This window comes from Lactuca virosa, chromosome 2 (genome assembly GCF_052849685.1).
Source record: "Lactuca virosa cultivar CGN04683 chromosome 2, Lactuca_virosa_CGN04683_v6, whole genome shotgun sequence".
Classification (NCBI taxonomy): domain Eukaryota; kingdom Viridiplantae; phylum Streptophyta; class Magnoliopsida; order Asterales; family Asteraceae; genus Lactuca; species Lactuca virosa.
Genome location: NC_136427.1, coordinates 289,023,065 through 289,034,481, shown reverse-complemented (window position 1 = coordinate 289,034,481; position 11,417 = coordinate 289,023,065). Strand labels below are relative to the sequence as shown.

Below are 11,417 nucleotides of genomic sequence, written 5' to 3'. Positions count from 1 at the left end.
GGGCCTGGGGTATTCCATCCCGAAGGATGATTGGACCCATAGTAGTTATTGTATGTATAGGTGTGTGGGCATTCCAACCCGATGGTTGTGGGCCGAGAGTATTCCATCCTGAGGATGATTGGACTAGTAGTATGTTGCCATTCCAACCCGACGGTTGAGGGCCTGGGGTATTCCAACCTGACGGTTGATTGGACCCATAGTATGTTGTTCATTGTTGTATTTGTATGGTTATGTATGTACGGGTATTTTGGGGGGGGGGGACTCACTAAGCTTTTGAGCTTACGGTTTCAGTTTATTGTTTCAGGTACATCAGGTGATCGTGGCAAGGCAAAGGCGTGATCGTACCGCTCCTCATATTTCATGATTTTGTGATTTGGTTCTGGGGATACTCTGATGTTTAAACTATTTTGAAAACAAGTTGTAATAACTTAATGGTTTTTGAACGAGTTAAAATATTTTAAATTGGCTTAAATTTTATGGGTGTTACAAGTTGGTATCAGAGCCTTGGTTTGAGTGAATTGGAGGAACATTCGTGTGAATCCAGTCTCAAATCAAGGAAAGATTTTCAAAATTGTTTTTAAATGGTTGTCAAAATAAGTAAGGGAGGATGCAGGGTGTACGATCAGCCGGAGCCAGTAAGTAGACCCCAAAATACCATACAATTATTTGATTATGTGATATGTTAGAACAACATGCTAGTACTAGGCTAGGGATCTTCAGGAATTGCATGATAGAATTGCCTGATTACATGATGCCTGCTAGCCTAGGGTTTCCTTTATGTGAGATTGACATCATTATTGTAGTTGCTTAGTGTATGCATCACGGTTATACATAATTAAGATCTTATAGCCTGAGAATGTTTGATTTGGCCTTATGTTCTGTTCTTGTTTGATTGGGAGCTTAGGGTAGGATTGGATATTCGAAAGTCTATAGGGTCCAGCGTCATGTATGGCTAGCATACACTAGTGTTGCAGGGTTGGTGGAAGTTTCATGGATTGGTGGGTTGTGAGAGGCCGGGAGGCCAGTTATGAGATATTTAGCATTCCTCTAGGAGTGAGGATTGAGCATTCGTTATGTTATGTATATTATTAGGGTGTTAGTGGTGATACTTGAGACAAATATGGGTAGGTGTGGAATGTAGTATGGGCCCATACTACTGAAAGCACAGGACCCATACGCGTAGCAAGGAAGTCACAACCCCTAGGGTTTAGAAGGGAGTTGGTCCCCGGTTATCTAGGCGGATTGTCTGATATCTTCCTCTTCTATTTTCAGTATGGTGGTTACAAGGCGTGTCGTGATCAGATCCGGATCGGGATCGGGACAGGGTGAGCAGGAGGCCCCAGTGGCACCTGGGATTATCGGCCAGGGGGAGCCAGTGTTGACAGATGATCGGGTCAGGGAGATCATCCGCGAGGAGGTGGTCGAGATTGTCCGGGGTCAGATCCCGGAGTTGTTTGGGAGTATTAAGTCCGCTATGAGGGAGTACTTCGATGATCGTTATGCAGCTCTTACTGAGATGGCTACCGCGGCAGCTACAACGGCTGTAGCAGCGGCAGGGGGAGGAGCCGGTCGGGGCTTCCAATACCGGGACTTCGATAATACGAAGCCCCTACCTTCGACGGGGTTCAGGATCTGATCGTTGCTATGAGATGGTTGTCGGATGTGGAGGGATGTTTCTTCACGTGTTCGTGCCCTGCTGAGCAAAGGGTGAGGTGTGCTCTGAACCTTTTGAGGCTCGGGGCGAAGGATTGGTGGAGGTTGACTACGGGATCATACTCTGACGCGCAGCGAGCTGCAGTGACTTGGGATCAGTTTCGGGATATGTTTAGTACTCGTTATGTTCCGCGGGTAGAGCGGGAAAGATTGGCTCAGGAGTTTTTGGAGCTTAGACAGGATTCAGAGTTGGTGACGGAGATCACCAGGATGTTTACGAAGAGGGCGATGTTCTGCCCTGAGTTTGCTTCGGAGCAGGCTCAGATGACCCGGTATCTGAGCATGCTTAAGAGGGACATCAGACAGTTTGTGTCCATGCAGAGATGTGATACTTTGTTGGAGTTGCAGGAGGCCGCCATGCGGCGCGAGTTAGAGATTGAGCTCTAGCTGAAGGAGCAGAGGCAGGGCCCGGTGCAGTCGCAGCCTGTGCCGAAACGGATGAGGGCTGCTGATTATCGTCAGGAGAGTCAGAGGAGTCGCACTTGTGGGAAGTGCGGTAAGGTACATGATGGAGTTTGTCGATCTTCTTCTGGATGCCACAAGTGTGGCAAGGAGGGCCACATAGCCAGGGATTGCAGGCAGCAGGCTCCAGCTGCCGGAGTCCGACTTTGTTATCATTGTGATCAGGTGGGCCATATGAAGGCCCAGTGTCCTCTCTTGGCTGCCAGGCCAGTGCAGGTCCCAGCACCAGCCACTTTGAGACTTACTGACGGGGGTCAGGGTCGAGTAGAGCCTCCGAAGGCTCCAGGGCGTGCTTATCAGCTTGTGGTCGAGGAGATCGGGACAGCGCCAGAGGTGACAGCTGGTACGTCTTTTCTTCTATATCTTGTTCATGTTATTTTGAGTTGTTTGTTTCCTGCATAAGTCATTAGAGCATAGTAGATGATAGTGAGAAGTTATTATTGAGAAATTATAGAGGGATAGTATCTGGTGATGCATTCAAGAGAGAGGAAGGACATGATCCAGAGATTCGGAATCATCAGCGGGAACTCGGATCCCTTGAAGTTCGTTGTCTCGGATTGGGACGATTGAGTCGCGTACCAGCTTCGCCGCCGGTAGACAGTAGTTAGTGCTCTAAGTGGGGGGAGAATTGGAAATTCTCGGATGGGGCGTGGTTTGGAAGGAAGTCGCCTGACGCAGTTTGGATGTCAGTTACGGGAAGTGGTGCGTTGAGGCATTCCAGTTATGGTAAGAACCCTGTATGTATGGTGGATCTTTGAGTGAGCAGTGAGGATACTGCTATGCTATAACAATCAGTGGGGTTGTTCTCAAGTGTCAAAAATGTTGAGGGGCATGCAGAAGACTTTTTATGGATTGTAGGTTATGCAATCAGTTTCTGAGTATATATACGTGTTATGGGATAGCGACGTGCTCCACAAGTGGACGATGTAGAGTGAGGTTCCGACATTTCGGCACCGACTGATGATGCGAAGTCATGGTTCAGGTCTCCTTGGAAGAGGAGAAGGTGAGTAGCTCCAGATTGGAGATTTGGATAGAGGAGCTAGAGATAGCGGAGTTGATAGACTCGGGAGCAGTCTAGACCGGCGCTGAGAACCGTGTGAGGATATTCCAGTCGTAGGTCATGGACCTAGAGATCGCGATAGTAATGTTCCCGGTCAGGGTACGTTTGGAGTAGACATGATGTCGAGTTTTGGGCGAGTTACACTCGGTTGTGTCGAATCATAGTAGATTGAGGGAGCTGCAAGGTTGGATCCTTAGGCTTCAAGTATGGCTGTAGGCATGGGTTATGTGAGTAGTGGTATTCCAATCTAGGGTATTCCATCATGAGGATGACCGAACCCTATGATTGATTGGACCTAGAGTGTTTGGTATTCCAACCCGAGGGTTGATTGGGCCAAACATGCGTGAGAATGCGAGGGTATACCATCCTTGGGATGACTAGACCCGTTATAGGCGTACCTGGTATTCCAGCCCGAAGCTGATTGAGCTAGGTACGAATGGTTATGTGATATAGCTGGTTGATTCATGGGAGTTGCTAGAAGCTGAAGGATGCAGTATCCAGTCATTGTAAAAAGGGAATAGATTCGGGATGGGAACATGATTCGTTCCCTATTGCAGGTTATCCGGGTTATCACCAATTTTGGGCGGATGAAAGGTGGATTAGTGTTATAGCAGAGCTCAGTGGATTATTGTGGTGTCTAACTTTTGCAAGTCTCAAAGGTGTGTTCATGTCAGGAAGGTGGCAGTATCATCGGGTGATACTGGATTGATGTGTTCTGACATTAAGTAGAAAAGGCCGGTGGTCGGCCAGGAGTATTGGCAAGGATACCACACGAGAAGAATTTATTTTAAAAGGGGTACAGTGGTAGGGTCTGGAAGGACCTGAGTTGATTGGGAAATCGGAGACTGCAGTGCAAGAGGTATATTCATAATCATATACTGCAGTAAGCTTCGAGGACGAAGCCTAATTTAAGTGGGGGAGAGTTGTAACATCCCAAATTCAGGAATATAAGCTCGGGGTGCTATGTGTAAATAAAGGAGTAGACTCGACGAGTAGGTATCTTAACTCGTCGAGTCGGAGCGGGTTTTGGCCACGTGTTAAGTGACCAACTCGCCGAGTCGGCAGCGGGACTCGACGAGTCGGTGCTGGGAAGAGAAAACCCTGATTTTAGGGTTTGCACCCTATTTAAAGGACCATATGTCCTCCCTTCAGCCTCCTTATTTCCCTTGAGAGTCAGTAAACCATAAAATCGTGTGAGCTTCCATTGTTAAAGAGATTTGAGCTTTGGAGGAGGAATATTGAGAAGGGAGCTTGAAGATCAAGAGGCTGGCATCAAGGGATTGGTGTAGATCCAGAATCTACTTCAGCTTGGACACATTTTTGGAGGTAACAAGCTGTTACCTTGACTCTATTGCATTTATATCTATTCAAGAATGAGATTTAGGGCCATTTTGGCATGTTAAGGATCTAATTCGGGTTAGGGGTCTAGATCTGAGGTTGCTACTTCAGATCTAGACTTGTCTTGGTCCAGAGACTCACAAAGTATCAGCCCTTGGTTTGTTGGTGAAGCATCCTTGTCTTAAACCTTAGCCCTAGATTGATTTGGGCCTATAGCTTTTTGTTTCCACGCAAAGTTTGCAACTTTACGTGAAAGTCATGCCCTAGAAGAGTGGATCTACAGTTTGGAGCCCCTGCATGGCTCGAAAAGCCTCTGTATGAATAAAGGACTGAAGAGACCCGACGAGTCACTTGGGTGGACTCGGCGAGTCATATGAAGATAGGCATGAACTCGACGAGTTGGAGGAACAACTCGACGAGTCTGTTGAAGATTGTCGTGGACTCGGCGAGTCTGTTCTTGGACTCGGCGAGTTAGAACGCAAAACCCCAACCTCTTCTGGTTAAGACTCAGATCAGTGAGTTGAGTGGTGACTCAGTGAGTTGGACATGATAGGACTCAGAAATTGTTGAACTCGACGAGTCATGGGGTGAATCGGCGAGTCGAGTCGTGATATGGGAGTTTTCTGAGTTTAGGAACTCGGCGAGTCAGTGGGTTGACTCGGCGAGTAGGGTCAATCAGGAAGGTTGACTTTGACCAGTTTGACCTTCAAGGGTATTATGGTAATTTGGATATTCATGTCAATGGATCATTGATGGCTATAGGTGTTGGAGTTTGGGGCAGTGCTTCGGGATTGTGCTTTCGTGGTTCGGTTCGGCAGTTGCTAGGTGAGTTATCCTCACTATACCCAAGGGTCTAAGGCACCAAGGCCGGCCCTTTGATTTGTTAGTTGAGATAGTTACTTTTGTGATATGTTAGTTGGTATCCTGGTAGATATGATGGCTATAAGATGGTATGCTCTGTTAGATCAGTATCCTGGTAGATAGGATGGCTATATGATGGTATGCTCTGTTAGATCGGTATTCTGGTAGATTCGATGTGGCTATGCTTAGTGACCTGTAGTTGGTCTGATTGTCTGTATGCTGGTAGGAGATTACCTGTTATATGTGCACGTGTTGAGCAGTAGTAGAGGGTATTCCATCCCGGTAGGATGATAGGGCCCTAGTATGTTGTCTTGTAGACTGTTATATGGTTATTTGATAGGTGCACATGTTTGCTAGTATGTGGGCATTCCAACCCGATGGTTGTGGGCCAGGAGTATTCCATCCCGGTAGGATGACTGGACTCATAGTAGGTGGGCATTCCAACCTGATGGTTGAGGGCCAGGAGTATTCTATCCCGGTAGGATGATTGGACTCATAGTAGGTGGGCATTCCAACCTGATGGTTGAGGGCCTGGGGTATTCCATCCCGAAGGATGATTGGACCCATAGTAGTTATTGTATGTATAGGTGTGTGGGCATTCCAACCCGATGGTTGTGGGCCGAGAGTATTCCATCCCGAGGATGATTGGACTAGTAGTATGTTGGCATTCCAACCCGGCGGTTGAGGGCCTGGGGTATTCCAACCTGACGGTTGATTGGACCCATAGTATGTTGTTCATTGCTGTATTTGTATGGTTATATGTGTACGAGTATTTTGGGGGGGACTCACTAAGATTTCGAGCTTACGGTTTCAGTTTATTGTTTCAGGTACATCAGGTGATCGTGGCAAGGCAAATGCGTGATCGTACCGCTCCTCATATTTCATGATTTTGTGATTTGGTTCTGGGGATACTCTGATGTTTAAACTATTTTGAAAACAAGTTGTAATAACTTAATGGTTTTTGAACGAGTTAAAATATTTTAAATTGGCTTAAATTTTATGGGTGTTACAAGTATGGTGGACTAGGTTTAGAAGAGGAGGATGACGAATAAAGGGATCTCTCGGTGATTTTGTAGTGTATATTAACAGAATTTCCATATTTAAAGGTTATTAATGATTTTAATTATTTACCATATTTATCATAAATAAGATTACTATTATACCCTTTTATGATTTTTTATTGAATTTATTTTTTCTTAATTCTGATTGGTTGTTAGAAGCACACAATACTTGTTGGAAACATTTGAACCTAACTCTCTCTCTCTCTCTCTCTCTCTATATATATATATATATATATATATATATATATATATATATATATTAAATAATATATCAAAACTAATGGTTTTTAATTCCTTATAAAACGAGTATAATATTTGTATAAAATATATTTAAAAAAATGAAAGGTAATGAAAAAATGTGATAATTTCCTGCTTTTTGGTGAGTGAAAAGTAAGTGAGGTAAAAACAGACGTGACACTAAAAATGTGAGAGGTTAAAGATTCCCTCCGTCTAAGTGAAGTTGAATCAATCTTAAGCTGGTACACATCCCGCCAAGCCAATGTTTCCATTTCTTCCACTGATGATGCATTTGTAAGTGCAATATTCAATCGGATATAGATTCAAAATATTTGATGGAAACTCGGATCATTGTGGAGTCTCCAATTCCTGATTCTGTATTTTAGTACGAGAACATTGGAATCAAATTGGACCAGATGTTGTTTGAGCTATTACCAACAGGAACTTCAACGCAAGACCTTCAAACAACTTGTATATGATGGAGAAATTAATGACATATGGATGGAGGGCACGACTTGTATATGATTAAATTCTCTCTCTCTCTCTCCCTCTCTCTCTCTCTCTCTCTCTCTCTCTCTCTCTTTCATAGTGTACCATTGTCGCAAATACGTGGGTTCGATTTTGATTGTCATCTTAAAACTCAGATTCTAAGAACATCTGATTCAATATGTTTAATGCGACAACTTTATGGTAGATGTCCCATAACAACCGTCTCTTTCCATATAGGGCAACACTTCGTTGTAAGCTCATGTTGGTTGTGATAGTGTTTTGAGAATCGGGAGATCAAGATTAATTCAAAAACTTTGATTTCTTAAATATAATAAATTAAACTTAAAATGAGTTAGTGGTATAATTGTCCACGTATTAATTTTGCTGAATAAAAATAACAAGTTAAAAAACCAATTCCTATAGTAAAGTACAAAAATAAAAAAGAAATTATCACAAAATAAAAAAAGAAAATATTACAAAATAACATTTTTCTTCTTCTTTTTCCTCTTAATTTAGTAATATTCCTTTGACATTTAATGGTATTTAAATGATTGATTATTTGATTTCAGTTAGAAAAGAAATGTAGGGGGAGTTAATTTGATTGGAGTAACTAGGAAATGTTGAGATGGACACGTGACAGCCAGTCGGTTTTTTATTTTTTTATTTTTTTTTTCTTTTCAGTTTTGCTGCTTCCTTCATGGTCAACTCCAACCAGAATCAACTTTGTTAAATGTTAATGGCAGCTCCACCATGTTCATGAACCATGAACCCATCCTCCCTATTTATACCCTTTCCACCGCCTTACAATTTCCTCACACTCCTCATCCTCACTCACATCCATCTCTCTCTCTCTCTCTCTCCCACAAAAACAACTTCAACCATGCCTTGTGAGTCACCAATGGCAGTTTCTCACTCACTCATTCAAATCATCTCCAAATCAACTGTATTTCCGGCAACACAATCCACCCTTCCTGACCTCAAGCTCTCTGCTTCCGATCTTCCCATGCTTTCTTGCCACTATATCCAGAAGGGCAACCTCTTCCTCCGCCCTCCAATCGTCATCTCCGATCTTCTCTTCCTTCTTCGAGAAGGTCTCTCCAGAGTTCTTACTCATTTCCCACCTCTCGCTGGCCGTCTAATCACTGACGCCAATGGCTACGTCTATATCACCTGTAACGACGCCGGTGTTCAATTCCTTCACGCCAATGCTACTCATATCTCTGTTACTGATATCGTTTCCCCTCTTCATGTTCCCGATTCCGTCAAAGGCTTTTTCGCCTTTGACAGAATGGTTAGCCACGATGGCCATTTTAATCCTCTTTTGGCTGTTCAGGTCACGGAGCTTCACGACGGTGTTTTTATTGGGTTTTCCGTTAATCACGCGGTTGTCGATGGAACTTCCTTGTGGAATTTTATTAATACTTTTGCAGAGGTTTGTAGAGGAGTGAAATTGATCACAAAACAACCTTGTTTTACCCGTGAATCGGTGTTGATTTCTCCGGCGGTTTTAAAAGTCCCCGCCGATGGATTAAAAGTCACGTTTGATGAGTTTGCACCACTCTGTGAAAGGGTTTTTAGTTTTACCAGAGAATCGATTTTGAAACTAAAAGACAGAACAAACAATCGGAAAAAAATAAATTCTTATGGAGAAATTAACGCTGCTGAAGTAATGGGGAAACAGAGTAATGATCCAATTAAGCTTTCCGACGACAAGGTGACGGCGTTAATCGGTAATTGGATTCGAAACGCCGTCGTCACAAAAGCAGAACCGGTACCGGAGATTTCTTCTTTTCAGTCTTTATGTGCGTTGTTATGGCGGGGAGTGACACGTGCAAGAAAATTCCCAGATTCTAAAACGACGACGTTCAGGATGGCGGTGAACTGCCGTCACCGGCTGGAACCGAAGCTTGAAACTCTTTACTTCGGAAACGCAATTCAGAGCATTCCGACGTACGCTTCCGCCGGTGATGTCCTGTCGCATGATCTCCGGTGGTGCGCCGAGCAACTGAACAAAAACGTGTTATCCCATGACGACACGATGGTCCGTCGTTCTGTATACAATTGGGAGCAGGACCCACGGTGTTTTCCGTTGGGGAACTTCGACGGAGCCATGCTGACGATGGGCAGTTCGCCAAGATTTCCGATGTTTGATAATGATTTCGGGTGGGGGAAACCGGTTGCGGTGAGGAGCGGGAGAGCGAACAAGTTTGATGGTAAGATATCTGCGTTTCCCGGGAGGGAAGGTGGTGGTAGTGTGGATTTGGAGGTGGTGCTTTCGCCGGAAACAATGGCGGAACTCGAATTGGACCCAGAGTTCATGCAGTACGTTTCGGTACAGTGTTGTTGATGTTAATGTTTAATTTGTCTGTTTGTGAAATACTATGTTGTTTGGTGGACTAATTAGTTTATCTGTAAAATGATGTTATCTCAACTGCTTGTAATCTAATTCCTAATTTAAGATAATCTCTTTGTCTTCTTCAATCATTTCTATTATTGTAATCATCTATCTCTCGTTTTAAAATACTACACAAAAGTACAAATTCAATTTTGGATTGTTAAAATAAAATAAAATATTCATTTATTTATTAATAAATATATTATATTAATTAATTAATTTAACTAATATACTTGACTATGATGTAATAGTTATCTAATTCTAAACGTTTTTATCCGATTAGTGGTTAAAACAATTAATCAAGTGAAACAAATATGTTATGGACAGATTATAGTTTTTTAAGTTCACATTTAACATATTTATTTTATAACATTTTCACAAAATTTGTTAAAGTTCAAGATAGCCCAACAAATAATATATTTGGGCTTATATGGATTAAATTTTGTGTATGGGGTCCAATTAGCTTAAAGATCTTCCATGTTTTGAGTCCAATCCTGACGACTGGCATTGAGATTCACAATAAAGTCAATTGCGTTCGGAATGAGCTTCTTTTCTCTCTGTCTATTTTGGTTCATCTCCACTCTCCCACATTGAAATTCAACCTTAAATATAAATTCCTAAAAATTCATTTGTTAGTTTGTCAAGTTCTATCGATAGAACTATGAAATCACGTTCTTGTTCAAGGTGATGAACTGTTTGACATTCTTTTGAGGTAAACCTCTTTTTACCCCAATTTCGAATTTTGTAGATAGCATTTCCGATTTATAATTGCTTGTGGGAGCACGACTACGTCTGGTGGATGTGGGTTTTCTTTGATTATGTCAAAGATCACAAATTTGAATTTGGGTATGTCACCATGAGTGGTAGCTTAATTGCGTACAACGTGTTCGGCGAAATTCCTCAATGAAGTGTTCTTTCTAACGAGTAACGATCTGAGGTTTTGAAAATGAAACGAGGTCGATCTTCCAAGAGCCCAATCGCGTTTATTGTTGTATTCGTTTCAGTTTCTTGCTTTTTGGTGTTGATTCTTTCGGTTCTTAGACTTCCAGACATATCATTCAGCAATGGTGCCAGAACTACAATCACGCTCAAGAAATTGAGCCAAATTCCAGAGAACAGTGAGAGGATAGGAACGTTTGCTACCATGATGATCGAAATGCTGCCTCAAGATCTTCCATTTACGATCTTTGTTCCTTCAAAAGTAGCTTTTGAGCGTGATTTGCGATTAGGGGTAAATGATAGTTTGGTGGGGGAGAAAGCAAATGATACATTTGCAATACTTACCCGTGTATTGAGCTTCACAGTTGTCCCATGGAAAATTCTTTCAGAGTCTGTGCCATACAGTAGAGAGATAACCTGCGATTCTTTATCTGGATTAAAGCTTTATGTATCAAAAGATCCTGATGAAACGCTTATAGTTAACAGGATTCGATCAAAACAGGTAGATTTGAAGAAGAACGAGATAATTATTCATGTCATGGATGGGGTGATTATGGAGGCTGACTTTGAACAATCTGTTCGGCCTGATGATGATGATGATCAAGATTGAGAGACTTTGAATTACTCTTTAGAATGCAGTCTTTTTTGGTTTACATGTAATGTTTATGATGTATAGTCTGATAGTTTATGGTTTTAGGCAAAGATCAACTGTAGAAAGTACCATAAACTGGTTGGCATTGCTGTTCTATTTACACAAAGTTTACAACAAAGTCTACAACAACGGCTTCATTGTAGGATTGATGGTGTGCACGATGAGATGTTCAACTCGTTTTGTGAACTAATGAATTGAGTTTTTTAACCA

General features: G+C 42.6%; 2 protein-coding genes across 2 annotated transcripts; both read left to right on the top strand.

The window, feature by feature from the left end:
• Window positions 1-8,018: 8,018 nt before the first annotated feature.
• On the top strand, window positions 8,019-9,702 carry LOC145161361 (putative acetyltransferase At3g50280). Its single transcript, XM_079080868.1, has one exon. It carries the CDS (start codon window positions 8,102-8,104, stop codon window positions 9,566-9,568), a length of 1,467 nt encoding a protein of 488 aa, XP_078936994.1. The 5' UTR covers window positions 8,019-8,101; the 3' UTR covers window positions 9,569-9,702.
• Window positions 9,703-10,148: 446 nt separating this feature from the next.
• Window positions 10,149-11,417, top strand: LOC145161360 (Fasciclin-like arabinogalactan family protein). The gene has a single exon (XM_079080867.1). The coding sequence runs from the start codon at window positions 10,563-10,565 to the stop codon at window positions 11,163-11,165; it is 603 nt and encodes a 200-aa protein (XP_078936993.1). The 5' UTR covers window positions 10,149-10,562; the 3' UTR covers window positions 11,166-11,417.

Excerpts from the sequence above, each read along its gene's own strand:
- LOC145161360 (XM_079080867.1), top strand. The coding sequence starts at position 10,563 with ATGAAACGAGGTCGATCTTCCAAGAGCCCAATCGCGTTTATTGTTGTA.
- LOC145161361 (XM_079080868.1), top strand. The coding sequence starts at position 8,102 with ATGCCTTGTGAGTCACCAATGGCAGTTTCTCACTCACTCATTCAAATC.